This window comes from Mauremys reevesii, linkage group 3 (genome assembly GCF_016161935.1).
Source record: "Mauremys reevesii isolate NIE-2019 linkage group 3, ASM1616193v1, whole genome shotgun sequence".
NCBI classification, from domain to species: Eukaryota; Metazoa; Chordata; order Testudines; family Geoemydidae; genus Mauremys; species Mauremys reevesii.
The window spans coordinates 55,825,956-55,846,620 of record NC_052625.1 but is presented as its reverse complement, the minus strand read 5'-3'; the positions used below and the strand labels follow the sequence as shown (position 1 = coordinate 55,846,620).

At 39.8% G+C, this 20,665-nt stretch overlaps 1 protein-coding gene across 8 annotated transcripts in view; it reads left to right on the top strand.

The window, feature by feature from the left end:
- Window positions 1-20,665, top strand: part of CDC42BPA (CDC42 binding protein kinase alpha) — a 334,994-nt gene that overhangs the window by 196,142 nt on the left and 118,187 nt on the right. For all 8 annotated transcript variants that reach the window (XM_039528858.1, XM_039528856.1, XM_039528855.1 and 5 more), the window contains exons 7-11: window positions 200-400; window positions 999-1,247; window positions 9,964-10,043; window positions 12,451-12,617; window positions 16,667-16,789. In XM_039528858.1, coding sequence (XP_039384792.1) covers window positions 200-400; window positions 999-1,247; window positions 9,964-10,043; window positions 12,451-12,617; window positions 16,667-16,789 — 820 coding nt within the window. The remainder of the gene's footprint in view (window positions 1-199; window positions 401-998; window positions 1,248-9,963; window positions 10,044-12,450; window positions 12,618-16,666; window positions 16,790-20,665) is intronic.

The following is a 20,665-nucleotide window of genomic DNA, read 5'->3' as shown; positions in this document are numbered from 1 at the left end:
CATGAGAACATTTTTTTTCTCATCAGTTGTTATTTAGAAACCTAATTTTTGTACTAGAGTTCACTGTTTATAATTTGAATTACAAACTTACATATATGCACATGATACCCCTCAACCTCTGTCAATCCCCCACACCCACTGGCACTACTGTCTGTAACCGTGTATGTCATTTTTACTCATGGAAATGCTAACACTGCAGGTCCAGTCTTCGGTGGCAGTTGGAACTCCAGACTACATCTCTCCAGAAATCCTGCAGGCCATGGAAGATGGAAAAGGGAAGTATGGACCTGAGTGTGACTGGTGGTCCCTAGGTGTTTGCATGTATGAAATGCTTTATGGAGAAACGCCCTTTTATGCAGAGTCCTTGGTGGAGACCTACGGGAAAATAATGAACCACAAAGTTAGTGTTTTTTCTATCTTTTGTAAACTAATTTTAGTGATTAAAAGGGGTTAGCTTAAAGGTCTATTTAGAAAGAAAGTTCTTATGTAATGATCATATTCGTGTTCATAAATCTTAAATATAAATTTGGTTTCCATACAGTATATTTTGTGGTTATGAATTGCAACTGGCTTTGCTTTTGAATAAGATAGTCCAAAACTAAAAACCTGGATATACAATGGCGGCTATAAGTTCACTCCAAGGAGTAAGTCTTGGCTATGCTACATCACTCTTCTTGTTCTATTTTTTGCTGGTGGATCCATTTGTTGGCTTAGGAAAGAGATCCTTAAACATTCTTCCACCTGGAGGCAAAGAGAGATTCCAAAAATGTACATGAGACATTTGAATAAATAAAAAAGTAGGAGACAGTTATTGCACTTTCAATACTTTTTATCATCTGGGGAAGATTTTTTCCTATAAACTTATTGCATTCATTTAACAGTGAGAGCCTGAGTATTTGCAAAGCCCTATTTTTCTGTACAGAAACAACCACGAAGGAACCTGACTTTTGTGACATTTTCTTGGTAATAAACTATTTCCTCCTGTTTTATTCTTTAAGGAGAGGTTTCAGTTTCCTGCACAAGTGACAGATGTGTCTGAAAATGCCAAGGACCTCATTCGAAGGCTCATTTGCAGCAGGGAGCATCGACTTGGGCAAAATGGGATAGAAGACTTTAAGAACCACCCATTTTTTGTTGGGATTGAATGGGATAACATTCGGAACTGTGAAGCACCTTACATCCCTGAAGTCAGCAGTCCAACTGATACATCAAACTTTGATGTGGATGATGATTGTTTAAAAAACTCTGTAAGTCTAAGATTGACATTTTTCCAAATCCTGATTTTCTTCATTTCTTGTTATTACAGAGGTTTCCAAAATTTCGTGCTGAAATCTCAGAATGCTTTGGTGCTGTATGATACCCACCAATGCTGTGTACTAGGCAGATACAAATGCCCATCCAAGGAATGAGGCTTGATCCTGCAAACACTTAAGAAGATGAATAAATGTACTCAAGTTGTGTAGAAGTCAGTGTGGGTAGTCACTTGAAGAAAGTTACACATATACTTATATGTTTACAGGATGAGACGCTTAGAGTATGTTTATAATGCAATTAAACACCTGTGATTGGCCCATGTCAGCTGACTTGGGCTTGCTGGGCTTGGCTGCAGGGCTGTGAGGTTGCAGTGTAGATGGTCAGGCTCAGGCTAGAGCTCGGGCCCCATGGGGGTCTCAGAGCTTTGGCTCTAGCCTGAGCCTGAACATCTACAGCAGTGGTTCTCAAACTAGGGCTGCTGCTTGTTTAGGGAAAGCCACTGGTGGGCCGGGCCAGTTTGTTTACCTGTCGTGTCCGCAGGTCCAGCCGATCGTGGCTCCCACTGGCTGTGGTTCACCGCTCCAGGCCAATGGAAGCTGCAGGAAGGGGGCCAGTACGTCCCTCGGCCCGTGCCGCTTCCTGCAGCCCCCATTGGCCTGGAGCAGTGAACCATGGCCAGTGGGAGCCGCGATTGGCCGAACCTGCGGACGCAGCAGGTAAACAAAACAGCCCGGCCCGCCAGGGGCTTTCCCTGAACAAGTGGGGGCCCTAGTTTGAGAACTACAGTTTTACAGCCCCATAGCCTTAGCCCTGTGAGCCCAAGTCATTGACATGGGCTAGCTGCTGGTGGTTAATTGCAGTGTAGACATACCCCTAGTCCAGAATAATAATAATAATGTTCAAGTAACTTTATTATTCTATAACTGTGGATTATAACCATCTGCTCAAAATCGCTCACAACTGTGCCAATTTTTAATCATTGTAAATGAAATTTTCCATGCCTGATCTCTGCTTCAGGTTGAATTTTTTGAATGTTTGAGTGAAAATGGTTTTGAACAGGAACTTTGAAATTTGGTAGGGGGTCAGTCCTAGCATCAGAGAGATGCTTCTTGCTGTCCCTGTGAAAGTACACCCATAAGAACATACATAAGAACGGCCGTACCAGGTCAGGCCAAAGGTCCATCTAGCCCAGTATCCTGTCTACCGACAGTGGCCAATGCCAGGTGCCCCAGAGGGAGTGAACCTAACAGGCAATGATCAAGTGATCTCTCTCCTGCCATCCATCTCCATCCTCTGACAAACAGAGGCTAGGGACACCATTCCTTACCCATCCTGGCTAATAGCCATTTATGGACTTAACCACCATGAATGTATCCAGTTCTCTTTTAAATGCTGTTATAGTACTAACCTTCACAACCTCCTCAGGCAAGGAGTTCCACAAGTTGACTGTGCGCTGCGTGAAGAAGAACTTCCTTTTATTTGTTTTAAACCTGCTGCCTATTAATTTCATTTGGTGACCCCTAGTTCTTGTATTATGGGAATAAGTAAATAACTTTTCCTTATCCACTTTCTCCACATCACTCATGATTTTATATACCTCTATCATATCCCCCCTTAGTCTCCTCTTTTCCAAGCTGAAGAGTCCTAGCCTCTTTAATCTTTCCTCATATGGGACCCTCTCCAAACCCCTAATCATTTTAGTTGCCCTTTTCTGAACCTTTTCTAGTGCCAGTATATCTTTTTTGAGATGAGGAGACCACATCTGTACACAGTATTCGAGATGTGAGCGTATCATTGATTTATATAAGGGCAATAATATGTTCTCTGTCTTATTCTCTATCCCCTTTTTAATGATTCCTAACATCTTGTTTGCTTTTTTAACCGCCTCTGCACTCTGCGTGAACATCTTCAGAGAACTATCCACGATGACTCCAAGATTTTTTTCCTGACTCGTTGTATGTATAGTTGGGGTTATTTTTTCCAATGTGCATTACTTTACATTTATCCACATTAAATTTCATTTGCCATTTTGTTGCCCAATCACTTAGTTTTGTGAGATCTTTTTGAAGTTCTTCAGTCTGCTTTGGTCTTAACTATCTTGAGCAGTTTAGTATCATCTGCAAACTTTGCCACCTCACTGTTTACCCCTTTCTCCAGATCATTTATGAATAAGTTGAATAGGATTGGTCTGAGGATTGACCCTTGGGGAACACCACTAGTTACCCCTCTCCATTCTGAGAATTTACCTTTAATTCCTACCCTTTGTTCCCTGTCTTTTAACCAGTTCTCAGTCCATGAAAGGACCTTCCCTTTTATCCCATGACAGCTTTAATTTATGTAAGAGCCTTTGGTGAGGGACCTTGTCAAAGGCTTTCTGGAAATCTAAGTACAGATTTATTATAAGCCACAAAAGTCTGCTGTTTGCACATGTGCAGTAATGCTTGTTCAGCATTTGCTTCTGAATTTTCTGGACATGACAGCTGCACTGTATATGCGCCCAGGCTCCATTGAGTGTTCTATATTGTTCTGATGCAGCCAAACAGACATGAACCTCCAGGTAGGACATAGACAAAATTAATCCCTGCTCCTGCTGTTTTCCCCCATCAAAATACCTTTTGTCATAATGGAATGTGGAAAGGCCCTTACTACTGCAGCTCAAGTGGTAGAGATCTGTGTTATATAGCTGAAGGTCTTAACTTAGGTCGTGCAGGGAATGTCTACAGTTTTACACGATGGTGGGTTTTTTTGTTTGTTTTTTTCATTTTTCTTTTCTTAAGTTTTTTAACCTTACATACATACAAAGATATATGTTGAAAGAACATGAAGGTTGCAAAGTCAAGCACTCAAAAGTAGAAGTGCCAGAATTAAGGTTGCCTGTATGGAGATATGTTATACTGCCATCATGTACCTGATCACATACAATTTTTTCCACAGGATCTCTGGAGGAAAGGAACAGGGGTCCTCTGATTGTCATTTGACTCTAACTGTGAATATAACTAGAATCTATCCCTGCCTCTGCCAGAGACATCTGATATGATACTGGGCCAGTCACTTAAATTGTCACAGATGGACACTAATTGTTTAGATTTCGTTTTCTGGGTGCCTAATATGAAACACCTAGGTCTGCTTTTCAGAAGTGCTGCGCCCTCCAGCTCCTTTTGAAGTGGATCTGTGGATTGTCAGAACCTCTGAAAAATCTAACGCAAAATTAATGGACATTTGAAAAAAAATTATTGCAAATTTTGGCCTTAATATTTCTTTGCCTCAATCCCTATCTGCAAAATGGGAATGATAATACCTCCCTGTCTCATAGAGGTGTTCTCAGAAAAGTTCATTAATGCTTGTAAGTTACTTAGATACTATGGTCGTGCCATAGTAAAGTCTATGAGGACATTAATAATTTTTTTATATGGTGCAGGGTTTGGATGTTGTGCAGTAAATGAAGTAAGGGGCCACACATTCAATCCTGGGGATAAAAGGAAATATTGACTAGCTGCCATATTTACTGATAACTGTCCATCTTGTAAATTTGAATGAAGCAGGGATCCTATGGAAAAGTAATATATGATGATGTAATCAGAGACTGTATACTCATGCATATGCACAAGGAAGCAAAGTTAAGGTTGCACGGCTACCTCAATTCTGGCATTTTCTAGCTTTTGAGTGCTTGACTTTACAACCTTCATACAACATTTGTTTAATATAGTTGTTTTGTATGTACTGTGATACGTTTAGATTACATTTATGGTACTGTCAGCATAAGTGTGTTGAACTCACAAATTGCAGAAAATGTATATCTTGATCCTTTTGCAGCAATCCACAAAACATCAGTGTACTCCTTCAGAAACCCTACAGGGGTTTAAAACTGCATCTAACACGTTGCAGCTACATAACTGAAGATAACTATCCTATCTCCTTTATGTCATCTTTTCATTAGATTGTTTGTGATCACTTCTTTTAATCCTTCCACCACCCATTTCTGCTTTGAAAAATTTACTTTGTTTTATTATGAAGGTAGAAACAAAGGCCCCAGTCCTGCAGTGTGGTCTAGTAGTATGGATCCTTGCACTCCTGTGGAGTCCCAATGACCTCAGTGGGACATTGCAGGGGTCTGTGCTAGTGTATCCCATTGTAGAACCTGGGGTCAAAGCTTAACATTTTCCACTCAATTCTACTTTTATACTACATTGACATTATTTTTAAAAGGGACCCTTTCAAGTTTGCCACAATAATATGCACAATTTTTAATGAAGACATTGTTAATAATACAATCTTAAATTACTAGATCTGAAAGATTTTTTTAAAATCCAATGTATTTTTAGCTATTTTGCAGCAATTGTATACAGTGAGATAAGACCAATCAGTTACCTTTTCAGATACTGTGCAGTCGTACATTTATAGTGTATTTGGGTTCCCCAAATCACTTGAGAACTTCAAATATATCTTCCTTCCAAAGTCCATCTCTCACCTCCGTCTTTTTCCTCCACCCCCACCAAAAAAGCCTCCAAAACTTTATGGCCCTGGTTCTGCAAATGTGCTTAACTTTCAGTATGTTGGTATTCTCACGGGGTAAAAACTTGGCAAAAGCTGTGACCCAACATGCTCTCTTGCACCAATACCAGAGTGAAGATTGTGCACCACATTCAGCAGAACATCTGGAACTCCATTCCGTTCAATGTGAGCCAAAGCGCTGACCTGTGGACCAAATGTAAAGCCACTTTGATGATGATACGGACCACGCGAAGCAGGCGGTTAAATTCTAGGTGTACTTCAGCCAGAAGGTTAAGGACAGCATCTATTGTCAACTGCCTAACAGCGAAACCTGGTTGCTGAGGATGACAATGTCTCTTGAGGAGAGGCTGCATCCTACCAAGCAAAATGTGAGCAAAGACCTTTTCAGGGACTGTCGATAATGATGTCAGCCTGTAGTTGCCACACTCAGTGTGAGATCCTTTGTCCTTGTACAAGGACGCTATGATGCCATCTTTCCATTCTGCTGGTATTTTGCCTGATGCCCACACTTAAGAACAGTTGATGCAGACCAATGTCTACTGGTTCCAAGGCACTTTTAAGCAACCACTGGTGTGTGGCAGAGATGCATTCTTGTCCCGGTGCTATTCTGTCGAGCTACTGCCTGGCTATTAGGATGTGCTGAGCCGCACATCTGAATCAAGGTTGGTCAAGAAGTATTCACCAATCAAGACTATGTCAACAATGCTTTCCTGCTTGTGGAGAAGTCACCCTCCAAGGTCTCCAAGATGCCACTTGTGTGATAGAGTTGAACATCTCATGGCAGAAGACCAGGGTACAGAACCTCGGAGCTGGGCCACAAGAATCTCTGGTAAAGTGGGATCAAGGACTATGAAGAGCATTGACTAGTTCATCTACCTAGGCTGCAAGTAGAGTTCAAATGGTTGTAGCAAATTGGACGTTCTTCAATGAATAAGTCTTGCCTCCTCCTGCATGAAGTCCTTGTCTTGCTTACAGACACAAACGTCTTTGTGCTTAGACAAAGTTTAGGATCTATCGAACCGATATACTACCTGTATTTCTGTATTGGTCAGAAACCTGGACCCTCTTCCAGGCAGACTTTGAGTGTCTAGAGACATTCCATATGGGCTGTCAGGAGTCAAATCCTCAGCATAACGTGGTTTGACTTTGTGTGAAATGTAAGTCTTGTAAAGATTTGGCCTTTCTTCAGTCATTCATTACATTTGAAAGTTGTGTTACCTGCTCTTTGGCTGTATCATCAGGATGCATAAAAAATCCACACTGTGCTCTGAAACTCTCCATCAATACACAAAGGGGTGCTTGCTCTGACCCTGCAAGGCAATCCCAGATAATCATGGATTTAAAGGCTTGAGCCAGATCTGGGAACTTCACTACATGATGCCTGTTGTGACACCATCAGCCATGGTCACTGTAGTCCTCAGTAGACTATGCATGTTTGATTAGTCCCGTTGAAATCAAGTGAACTATTCATATGCTTAAAATTTAAGCATGTGCATAAGTGTTTGCAGGATCAGGCCTAAAACTGTATTTGCTGAATTAAAATAAAATAATTTCTTAACAAATTTATGAATGTCTGCTTTTGTAACCACCTTTTATTTTTAAGGCAAAAACTTAATTTCACTCCTAAACTACTTACATGTTCCTTTAAATTCTAGTGTGCATTATGTTGGTACTTTGCAAACCAGAATGTTTGAGGCTTGTTTATACTAAGTTTATATTCCACTCAAGAGGTGTTTTGATGCTGTTTTTTGTAAAATACGTCGCTTCACAGTAAAAAATAAAATATCACACTCAGTAGGTATAGTCATTATTATGAGGGGTTATGTGCAGGTAAATGGAGTAATTCAAATTTTGATATTATGAATCTGAATTCCAATTTTACAAACTTCTGATATGCTCCCTGAGCTATTTACCAAATCTGTCTTTGCTTGCATAGTAAAAGATTTTGTCTTCTGTTTAAATATTGCTTCTCCAAATTTTGATTCCCAGTTTAATTTGGAAGAGTGTTTTCTAGAATGATCTAATGTTATTTTCACTATTTCTGTTATCTGAGTATAAAGATTTCCAAGTGAGAGTAAGGAGAAATGGGATGGGATTGCAGGGAGTTGGGATCTGACAAACTATGGGCAATGTCTTCGACCATTTGATTTTTGCATGTTGAAGTGTGTTTTCCATCGTTAAATTTCTGCCCATGACCAAAAAAGTGTTTCACTTCTATAGGAAATTTTGAACTTGCTTTCTTTTGTTCTAACTCCTACTACTCCCTGATTGGTGAATTTTCATATTATATCAGTGGGAATGATTTATTCACTGTTACTTCAACTGATATGAAGTTTTGGAAGGGGATTCTTCCGCCACAAGTACAATCTGTGAACCCCAGAAGGGGACTGAGAGCATATGAAGACTATCTGCAATAGTGATTGTAAAGCAAACATGCATGTATAGTCATGGAAATTCTCGTACACACCAATGAATGTTCTAATTAGATGTCAGGTACTAGAATTTGAAATTAACATGGGATGTAATCAGAGGTTATTTGACTCCCCAAAAATATGGATTAGTTGTTGTTTTTCTAAATTTTTATTTAGATAAAGAGCTTTCCAAACTTAAATCTTCTAAATATGAGGATAGAAAAGAATGCAGAAATCAAGGAATTTTTTCTCACTGTCTGTTTCTATCCAGCCATCCTTTAGATTTTACAATGCCCATTGTGCTAATTAAGAAAGTACTATATAGATTTTGACATTCATTTTTCGCACATTTTAATTTTAATACAATTTATTTCTGGTGATCAGTGACCACAAGGACTCATCCATAATCACTAAAAGGCTGTGGACTGTTGCGTACTAAGCTGTATCTCTTAAAAATTCTTACAGTACTTAGGCTAGTAATTCTTGACTCCGAGTGTCAAGAGGTTAAGATTCTTCTGGAATGCTATCTAAAACTGTCATTAAAACATGGCTTTGGTTCTTCTGAATGACATGTTATTCTCAGTCTTTTCCTGCTTGATTTAACATGCAAAACTATAAAAAACACATGTAGAGAGTTGCTTTCCACCTTTACATTTGTTCATCTTTTCCTAAAATGTAACCCTTTCTTAAAATGACAGACCCTTTTAGAGCTTTCAAGGTGATAGTCGTCTTCAAAATTAGTTTTTTCTGGTGATTAAGGTGATGTAATAGGATGCAACTACATAAGAAAAGCTGGGAGATAAACAGGAATATAAAGGCATGAATCTTGCACCCTTATTGAAGAGGATATTAAAGCATTTGGAGTACATACCCCTCTCCACCCCCATAGTGATTGCAATTGTGTGGCCTAGTGATATCTTAGGGTTTGTACACACTAGTGCTTACTTCAGTATAACTTAAGTCGCTTAGGGGTGTGGAAAAGCCACCCGCCTGAGCAACATAACTTACACCAACCTAAGCACTGGTGTGGACAGCGCTATGTTGGCGGGAGATACTCTCCTGCCAACATAGCTACTGCCTCTCAGTGAGGTGGAGTAATTATGCTGATGGGAGAGCTTTCTCCTGTCAGCATAGAGTGTTTGCAAAGCAGCATTACAGCAGCTCAGCTACATCTGTACAGTCTAGCGTAGACTAACCCTTAGTGTTAGCAAACGGAGGATCAGAGTTCAAGGCTTGAGCTTGGTGTGTTGTTCCTGGGCTGGCAGGAGCAAGAAGCGCTGTGAAGGAAGCATGCTCAGTCCATTGATAGAGTTTTGAGCATCCTATCATGTCATTCTTTCCAGCAACCACTCTGATTGACATTCCCTCTAGGGGAATCACTAGGCTACCTCAGGACTTGGATTGACAGACTACAGAGAGGGAGAACAAGTTGACTCAAGAGGTAGGGAAAGTAAAGGGAAGAATACAAGATGCTGTTCTGTGCTCTGACAGCATCTTCAAGAATCCTTAGGGAGAAAGAAAATAATGAACCAGCTTTTAATTTCCATAATAACCTTTAATGATACCACATTTGAATAAAAAGTCCTCTTCCTGTGAACTATTTGTATCTTTTTTAATTCAAAGCCAGATTTAGATTTTGCTGTTTCATATTTAATCTTCAAATAAAGATAATTGTGGATCTGGTTAGTGAAATAGCAGCACTAACATTTGATGATTCATTACCATGCAGTAATGTTTTTCAAAATTGGTAGAATTCAGCTTACCCAAATGTTCTTTTATCTCCTAGGAGACAATGCCTCCACCAACACACACTGCATTTTCTGGTCATCATCTGCCATTTGTGGGTTTTACATATACAAGTAGCTGGTAAGTCAAAGTATGGTGGATACATGAATGTGCTAAACTTCTGATCTGTTGTGTGCCGCAAGTTTATATAAACCTATAAAATAGAGTGAAGAAACAACTTTACTTGGCTGTTGAGGAAAATGCTTTTATTAAGCAGATTATTATATGCTCAGTAGTTGTATAGGACACATCTAAAATCAGACCCTGTCCCAAGGAGCCAATTCTCTTACGGTCTGGTCTACACCTGAAACTTATCTTGAATTAGCTATATTGCTCAGAGTTATGAAATATCCATGTCCTAAGATGTAGTTAAGCCACCTGTGCCCCTGTATAGATATTGCTAGGTCAATGGGAGAATTCTTCTATTGCTCTAGCTACCACCTCTCGAGGAGGTGGATTTAGGAGCAGCAATGTAAAAACCTCTTCCGTCACTGTAGCAAACGTCTACACTACAAGCAGTGAACTGCAGCAAGGCCACTGTAGTGCAGACATAGCCTCAGGTGGTGGTGACATGTAGTGTACCAGTAGCTACATGCTGTAGTGAAAAGCAGGCTGTGTCGACACTGCAGTGTGTAGCTATGCAGACAGTGAAAGGCTCTGGCAGAGGGGAAGTGCTGGGGAAAGGCTTCAACGGCTCACTGCTGCTGGAGCCTTTCACTGTGGCAAGGAAAGACTCTGGCAGGGGGGACGCACAGGGAAAGGCTCAGCTTTTCCCCATTGCCAGAGTCTTTCCCTGCATTAAGGATGAGCTCCAGCAGCAGGGAGCTGGCAGAGCCTTTCCCTGCAGCAGGAAGAGGCTCTTCAGTATAGAGCTGCCCAGAGCCTTTCTCTGCTGGGAGGAGTCTTCCTGTGGTGGGGGAAGACTCTAGTAGCGGGGAGATAGCAGAATGCTACATTGTTAAAAATAGCAGTGTAGACAGGGGGAGACAGCTTGTGTGAATATAGAGCACATAGGGCAATGCTTGATTTGTGCCAGGGCTTGTCAGGGCTGACCCCTGACACCTCTAGGCTTGGCGGTTCACAGCCCTGGCACCTCTGGGCTTGGTCCATCAGTTATGAAAGTAAAAATACTGCTTGAGCCCCAGCACCTCTTTTATTACAAATTATGCACTGGCATAGGGTATGTACTTGCATACATACTCACACCCTTCAGACATGTCTTTACTCTGCTTGCCCAAGCTATGCCTCACTGGCTACACTGCTGTTTATAGCTGTGCTAGGAGGGCTGAGTACGTATGTATTCTACATGCTGCTGAAAGAAGCATGCAGTGTAGACCAGACCTTATGGGTGCAATTTACTCCTGTGCAGAGAGCCAGCATAAGGCCTATTTTAAGATCTTATTCTAGCTTCTGGCCAACATGTGAATTTCACCCTAAAAGAGAGACAGAGGTAAGATAAGATGCACTGGGAGACTCAGAGAAGGTATCAGCTTTAACTGTTTTTTAAATTATTTTCTTTCCTGTCCTTTCATGGCCCTTAAATATTAATGGAATTGAGAAGTTGTTTAACTATGTTGGCTAGAGTTTATAGTTTTCCTAGAAGAAGCGAGCCTTTTGGAGGAAATTGAACAAAAAGAGAGTAGGGTCTTAGACAGTACTAGTGAAAAGGGAATGAACATTAGCTACTGTTGAGATGAATGTGACAACTGATGCAAGTTTTAAGTTTAACTTTGGTCAGTATTTACCTAGAGGTACAATAAATACTAATGTACCAAAAAGCCAAGGCCCTGATTCTGGCAAACATGTGCTTAATGTTACTCACATGAGACGTTCCATTGACTTCAGATAAACTACTCACCTAAATAAAATTAAGCATGTGCATAAGTGCTTGCAAAATCAGGTTCCTAGTGCTTTCATTATATACTTACATACATGTCTTTATGAGAAGGATCTGGATATGTCTCAATTTTAAATTGTGAAATTTCTTGTGTCATTTTTTCAAAAACAAACATTACAAAGGGGGAAATTAAGTTAGAAATCTGGGAGAAATTAATTACAGAGGAGACAACCAAATTACACTAATTTCCATCTAATAATAATACTTAAAATTGATATTGTGGATCTTCAAAGTACGTGGCAAACAAATTAGTAATTAATATAAGCTGATATGTTAATATAATTTTAGATCTTGATCTTGTTGACCATTCAGAAGGTGACTTTTTGTTAATTGGCTGATTCCAGACTATCCTTTTTGCTTATCATTAATCAGAATTTTTTTTACTTGTGGCATTAAAAAATGCATTCACAAGATAACTAACGTTGGTTTCCCTAATTAAGTTGCTACAGTCATTAAAAAGTGTTATTTTTTTACTGTGATGGAAAAATTTAAAACAATCATTTACTGGTCTGGTCAATTGCTTGAATTTTTTTTTTTTTCTAAAATTACCTAACATTTAAAATCCTTTTTTTTTGTTGTTGTTGTTGTCAGTGTGCTTTCAGACCGCAGTTGTCTAAGAGTTACAGCTGGACCACCCGCTATGGACCTTGATGCCAGTGTTCAAAGGACTTTGGAGGATAGCTTAGCAACAGAAGCTTATGAGAGGAGAATAAGGCGCCTGGAGCAGGAAAAACTTGAACTCAGTAGAAAACTGCAAGGTAAAGCAATTAGAAAGACCGTTTTGTCACTTTCAGTTGGATTAGGCTGTAGTTTTTGTGAAGTGCTTTCAATATTATGGAAAAAAAATTAAAATGTGTTTCCAGGAATGCTTCCCTTTGGAAATTAATCCGCTTCATTACTTCTATTGACAAATTACACTTAGGGTTTTTTTAAAGTCCTAAAGCATCCCATATATGCCACTTACAATCTGTTGAATTCACTGAAGCCATGGGTTGGTTATTACTCCAGCTGTGAACACTACATACTTATTATCTAGGGTGGGGGAAGAATCTAGATTTGTGTATTTGGCACCTACTGACGATGTGTTGGCACTTTGCAAGTAGAAATTGTATGATTTAAAGTTCCCATCCTACAAAAACATTTGCATGTTCTTAACTTTATGTATGCAAGTAATTCCATTGATGCCAGTGGGGATATTCACACGTGTAGTCTTTACAGCGTTGAGCCATAGTCTGTTTACAGAGAGGCGAGGAAAGCTATAATACAAAAATTAGTGTACAACCCCACAAAACAAGGCTCATCTTTAAGTGTAAGGTACAGTATGTTGTTCTTTCTTCTTTAGAGGCATGAAAATGTATGGATTGTTTGGATTTTCTGACGCATCCCTTGTTTCTTTATTTTGTTCTCTCTTCCTGCTTTTGTGAGCATCCACACATTATTGTAACCACAATTTAGGCACCAGTGTTTGAAAGTTTAACCAATGTGTTTGTTTAATATACCTCAGCAGATAGTCTTTTCATAGATCCATAGAGTTCATAGCCAGAAGGGACCATTAGATCATCTAGTCTGACAGGCCATTGATTTTCATCCAGTTACCCCTTTATTGAATCTAATAACTTGTCTTTGACTAAAGCATAACTTATGTTTGGCTAACGCATATTTTCCAGAAAGGCATCCAATCTTGATTTGAAGACATCAAGAGATGGAGAATCTACCACTTCCCTGAGTAGTTTGTTCCAGTGGTTAATCACACTCTCTGTTGAAATTTGTGCTTAATTTCTCATTTGAATTTGTCTGACTTCAGTTTCCAGCCATTGGTTCTTGTGATGCCTTTCTTTGCTATATTAACAAGCCCTTTAGTACCTTGTATTTTTTCCCCATGAATATATTTATGTACTGTACTCAAGTCACCTCTTAATCTCCTTTTGATAAACTAAAATGATTGATCTTTTTAAGTCTTTCACTGTAAAGCAGCAGTTCTCCAAACTTCATTGCACCGCGACCCCCTTCTGACAACAAAAATTACTACACGACCCCAGGAGTGGGGACCAAGGACCGAGCCTTCCCAAGCCCCGTGCCTGAGCTCTGCTGCCCTGGGTGGGGAGTGGGGGGCCCAAAACTGAAGCCCAAGGGCTTCTGCCATGGGTGCGGGGAAGAGGGGCATGTAACCTTAGCCCTGGGTGGTGGGACTGGGGCTTCAGCTTTAGCCCCAGGAAGTGGGGCTTGGGCTTTGGCCTTGGGCCCCAGAAAGTCTAACACCAGCCGTGGCGACCCATTAAAATGGGGTCCCGACCCACAGTTTGAAAACCTCTGCTGTAAGGCATTTTCTCCAGCCCTAATTTTTGTGGCTCTTTTCTGCACCCTCTCCAGTTTTTTCAATATCTTTTTTTAAATTTGAACACCAATATTGATCTCACCAGCGCCATACACCGAGATAAAATAACCTTTTTATACATCAAATCACTTTATTAGCCCCTTTTGCCACACCATCACCCTGAGAGTTCAAGTTCAGTTGCTTGTCCACTATGACTTTTAAATCCTTTTTGGCATCACTGCTTTCCAGGATATAGTTTCCTAGATATGATCCGCATTCTTTATTCCTATTGCATTTGACTGTATTAAAACACATTTTGCTTGAATGGGCCCAAACTCATCCAGGTTTGGCAAGTTTTATCAGCAATGATTTTATAGTTACTTCCAGATCAGTAATGAAAAATGTGAATAGTAGCAAGCTTAGTACTAATCCCTGTGAAGTCCCATTAGAAACAACACCATTCAGTGATTTCCCCATTAACTGCTTTTTGAGATCTGTTAGCTAGCCAGTTCTTAATTCATTGAGTGTGCTTTATTGATATTGTATAGCACTAATTTGTTAATCAGAATGTTGTGTGATGTTAAGTCAAATGCCTTACCGAAGTCTTAATATATTACACCTATACGGTTGCCTTTATCAGCCAAACTTGTAATGTCATCAAATAATGTAATCAGGTTTGTTTGACAAGACCTATTTTCCATAAAACCATTTTGACTGGCATTCATTATATTCCTACCCTTTAATTCTTTATCAATTGATTTCCAAATCAGCTTTTCCATTTTTTTGGCCCAGATTTGTTAGGTTAATGGGCCTCTAGTTTCCCAAGTCATCCCGCTCACCCTTTTTGAATAATGACACAACATTAGCACTCTTCTAGTCTTCTGGAATTTTCATGATAGTCTAAGCGTTATTCATAATTAACATCAGAGGGCCAGAGATCTCCTCAGACAACTCTTTTAGGATTCTTGAATGCAGGTTTATCCAGGTTTTCTGAGCCAGGATGACCTGACCACCACAAAACACAGGATGTTCGTCACCCCCAAAAAAGAGCTAGATAGTATGCAGTGATAGATACAAATTATCATCATCATTACCTGCACCCAAAATACTTCGTTCCATTTCTCCACAGTTTTTTTTACCTGCATGGTATGTCCATAGTTTTCTGTGGAGGCAGGCCCCAGCCTTTGCCCAACTCTCCCCAAACCCGGTAGCTTTTGCTCAGCAGGTGTTTGTTCCATCTTCTGCCCCTGATTCTTTTCCTTAGACACTCCTAGATACAACTCCAGTCTTCCAGAGCACTGCCTCATCCTTCTCTCACCTCCTTAGAATGAGCTGGTTCTAACTTATATAGGCCCACACCCTTCCACTCCCAGCAGTCTTTGAGAGGACTACTAATTGGAGTCAGCTGCTTGGGTATTTTGGTTTTGTTTTCCTTCCCTCCCCCATGTGACGGTTCACTCTGTTACACCCTATTAGATATTGTGTAACTTCCGTTACTAATGGACTGGATAGTACTTCATCATCCCCATGTGATACAACCACACCATCCTGTTTCTTTCCAATACAGAACAAAAATATTAATTGAACCCTTCTGCCTTTTCTTCATGATTAACATTTTACCATCTCTTTTGTTGTTAGCTTTCCTTGTCAATTTTCTGAACATCATAACTTCTAATTTATATCAATTGTTATCTATTCCCCCTTTTTCAATTTAGTAGATACTTTTTTTTTATTTATAATTTCTGTCTTCCCTCACCCCCCAACCAGGATGGGCTTTTAGTTGAAGATGTTTGATTGTGGGATCATGGCTTTTTAGCCATCTAATAAACTCTGCTTAAAAAATCTCCCAATTTTCATTCACATTTTTTGTCTAAACTTTTCCTCTCAATCAGTTTCACTCATAATTTTCTTGAGCTTTGGGGAATTACCCCTTTTGAAGCACCAAGTGTATATCTATAATTTTTAGACACTCTAATGATGTTTTACTACTGGATGCATTAGATCTCCAGCATGCATTTACCAAATTGAAGTGCTTTGTAACAACACAGTTTCCCCCCACACACACATTACAGACAGGTGTTTGCGGAGTAACTCATCCTGATCTCTAGTTTGATTTGACGGTCTGCTGGTTAACACCTTGATCCATATGCATTAAAGACCATGTGCTTCTGAGTTACCAATTACTTGTAATTGTGCCCTTAGTGTACAGTGTCACTCCTCCACCTGTGCTATCTTTCCTGAACAGGTTATAATCAATGCTTTTAACATTCCAAATAAAGCAGCTGGAATCAGTAAGGCCAAGTATATCAAATTTCTTAACGTCAGTATGAATTTTCAATTCCTCCTGTTTTTTTTCCAGTCTCCTACCATTGGTATAGAGACAATTTTGTGCACTTCTCCACTTATCAATAGTGTCACTTTCTTCTGACATCTTAAAGAGTATATTGGGGGAGTGTGTAAGGCTTATCTCATGGTACTCTTCTTTGTTTTTAGAATCCACCCAGACAGTCCAGGCTTTACAGTATTCAACTGTGGATGGTCCAGTAACAGCAAGCAAAGATCTAGAAATTAAAAGCTTAAAAGAAGAAATTGAAAAGTTAAGAAAACAGGTAACCGGTAAGTCTCAAGTATTTACATACAATCTTTCAATGGAAAAGATGCACTTACAAAGTTATCATGAATAAGGAAAAAAATGACTTTGTTATTGAGAAAAACACTCCTTTTCAGAGTAATGCTGATTTCATGAGAGAGCTTGACAGCATCTACTTTTTGATATCCCATCTTAAATTTACCATTCAGCAGTAACTACTGAGAAAAATGTTTTTCTTCTCATTCTATTACATTTATATGTCTGCCATTGTGTACACATTTATCATTGAGGACCTGATTCTCCTTTACTTATTATGTCCACTGAAACTCCTCTGACTTAAATTGAGTTATTCCTAATTTACACGATTATGAATCAGGCCCTAAAACAGTAGCCGTGAAACCTCAATTTGCATTGCTATAATTTTTTCTAACAGTATTCTCAGGAACAGATTAAGTCTTTCAGTTTCCTTAATTGTTGTGAACATACAGCAGCAATTTAGCGCTCAGGTTTTTCTGCAAAGTCAAAGGCATATGTGTACACACAATAGCACTTCTTGCTGTCCCATCCCTTGCTGCATTACTGTATTCAAGCAATAAAGTGAAACTGGTCAATATTACTTTCATGTTCTTGCTTATGTTTGTAAACCCAAGAAGTGTGAATACATTGTGGCCTGCCAGCCTTAGCTGATTTTAAAAACTGGAAGTAAGCATTATTTATATCACTTCATCCTTCTCGCAGAGTAATCTGGTGCCATTGGAGTGTGTGGTAAATTCTTGAGTGATTTAAATTTGGCACCTGATATTTCAAGCATAATGGGCTGTCATCATAATTCTGATTATAATCCTACTTGCTTTAAAATATGTTTAAAATCAACAGTGTGTCAGCCAGTATGCAGTCTCATAGTTTTCTTTACCATTTTTAAGTGCATCCAGCAGTTTGGCTGCAGTAGTGGAATGAAATTAAAAGATAAGATTTTTGTTTTATCTGAAATATCCTAATGTGTAGCTATTTTTTTCTGCGAGTTTAGCTTTTTCTGGCCAAAACAAGTGGAGATGAATGAATCAAGTAACTATGACAACTGAACCTTGTTGTTGGGGAGGGGGAGGTTAAAATTTCATAATACTTGTGTAAAACACATATGCAGGTTTTAGGGATTAAGAATAAATTTATGAATAGTGCTCTGTTGTATGGAAAACACTCCTTGTTCCAAGAAATGCGCCTGAGCTGAACTCTAGAATTCAGATCCATCTGTAAATACAGGGTTTTGAGATTGAGATCATGTGTCTGATAAATGGAATCACTTACCATTGCACTTAGTGAGTCATTGGCAGTGACAATGAGACATTCTAATGATCTGTCTGTGTCTGATATGCAAAGCATAAAAAAAATTGCACATGAAAGATGATTGCTTTGAAACAGGCAATAGAGATCTAGACAACTTTATTCCTCACTACATGTCTCTGAGCATCCTCCTCTGTCTTGGTGGTAAGGAGATGGCTTTTAATAAAGTTTCTACATTCTGAAGTTTCCTAGTTTGAGACATGATGTCAAGTTGTTTGGCTGAAATTTTGTCTAATCTGTTAAATTGGATAGTATGTAGGGATTATCCACTAGATCCTAATTTTTCTATCACATCTGCAGCTCCATCAGAAAGTCACTAAGCTATATCATCATCTAATTCTTTTTAGCTTCATTTGACTTTAAAAAAGTAAGTTAAGAAACACAGAGTTCTATGCATTGTTGCTGACACCTGTGAGGCTGGTGTGCAAAGAAAAAGGAACTATGTTGGTTTTGGCTTTATTAGAAATGCAGGTAAAAACAACTGCTAACATGTACCATATGCACAAGAATTATGGGCCAAACAGCCACTCGTAAAACTAGCTGTTGAGAGAGTGGAATGAGCAGAATATCTCTCAAATGTCCCAAAAGCTGCTGGACGGAGGAGGGTTGTATCTGTGAGTGTCTAGACTTCAAGCTGGGGGTGTGATTCCCAGCTCAAGGAGACATACCCACACTAGCTCTCATCGAGCTGGTGCACTAAGGATAGAGTGTAGGTGTGGCAGCGCAAGTGGCAAAAGGGGCTAGCCTCTCCAAGTCAGAGAGACTAGGTACATGCACGGGCCAGCTAGGCCCTCCTGCCACTTGTGCTACCATGTCTATGCTCTATTTTTAGCACAGCAGCTTGTCAGAGCTGGACATTGCATCCCTCAGCTCCTCAGTGTCGTCATCTCCCCTTCCTCTACAGACTCCTTTGTGTGAGAACTTTGTATAGTTCGGGACATGCAAGTTTTGGAGATCATGGTCAGGAAAGAATTCTTCTTGACATTGTAGTGGGGTAACATTATATTTTAATGCATACATTAATGTTGACTAGAGCAGGGGGTGAATCATTGATTTTTTTGAGTTCATCCAGCAAACCGAAAAATCAGAACAAATAAGAAGTTTGCTGAAAAATTCTGAACATTTTTGGAAGTGAACTGAAAAAGTCTCATCAGATTTTGGGTGGGCGGGTGAGTGAGTGAGTGTTTCTGCTTATAACCTTTAGCCCAGTGGTTGGGGCACTTGCTGGGAATGTGAGAGACTCAGTTTTGAACCCGCATAGGAACAGGAACTTAAACTCAGCTCTCCATCTCCCCCCACCCCACCCCCAACGTGTATCCTAATTACCAGAATATAAAATGTTCTGAGATTAGCCTCTCTCAATCTCTCCTGTTGAAGCTGTTCCACTTTATATAAATACAGTACATAAATATTCATTGGGCCAAAGGGAGTAAAAACGACACTTTAGCCTGTGATCAAGGGTACGTGTAAACTCAACAACAACAAAAAAAAAAGCCATGGCAGCGAGTCTCAGAGCCTGGGTCAATTGACTCAGGCTCATGGGGTTTGTGCCACAGGGCTAAAAATGTAGACATTCCTGCTCGGGCTGAAGGCTGGGTGCTGAAACCCACCACCCTCACTAGGTTTTAAAGCCCAGCTCCAGCCTGGGCAGGAATGTCTACACTGCCATTTTTAGCCCTGTATTATGAGCCTAGCTCTGAGACTCTATGCTGTGGGGATTTTTTGCAATGTAGACATACCCTAAGGCACTCACTTGGAAGGCAGGAGGTGTAGCTGCCAGATTAAGAGGAGAGATTTGATTCCACATCTTCTACCTCCCAGGTGAGTGTCCTAATCACCAAGCTGTAGAGTCATTCTTATACTCTCGCCCATTGGCCCAGTGAATAATTATATAGTTATACAACGTAGAACAACTTCAACAGGAGAGATTGAGAGAGGCTCTAGGCTATTCTGGGATTAACCTGGTGCTGAGGGCATTTACCTGGGAGGGGAGAGACCCTTCCCTACTCCAGTGAATATTTATATAAGGGACAGGAGAGACTGAGAACTGTTGACTAGTCTGAGGTGGTCCACTGGCATTCGTTCTGTGCTCCCCTTACCATCACTACCCTCCTCAGATATGAGAGTTTTTAGGCCTCTGCAGGGTTCCTGGCAGAACTCTGTGCTCCTTTAGTAGCCCGCAGAGGACAGCCCCTGGTTCTCCACATCTATGACACTAAACCCTCACATTATTGCTGAATTTTCCAAGTAACTAGCTCATCTATGGGTTTTTCCACAAGAGTGAATGTTATGGCTCTAAATCAGTAGGGTAATATATTTATTTGGCATGCTTCTTAGTCAGGGATATAAATAATTCATTGGCAACACAGTTAGTATAAAAACTAGATGATGGCATCCTTTTAATTTACCAGATCTGTAGCATAAATTGAATCATTGATTTAATAGATTTAAATGTGAAATCCACTCCTCTATTGGTCTGTGAAATTAAGTTACTTAGCTACCATCACCTCAGAATACTTCCTATCTAACAAAGCTAAAACCTATCATAAAGATATACATGA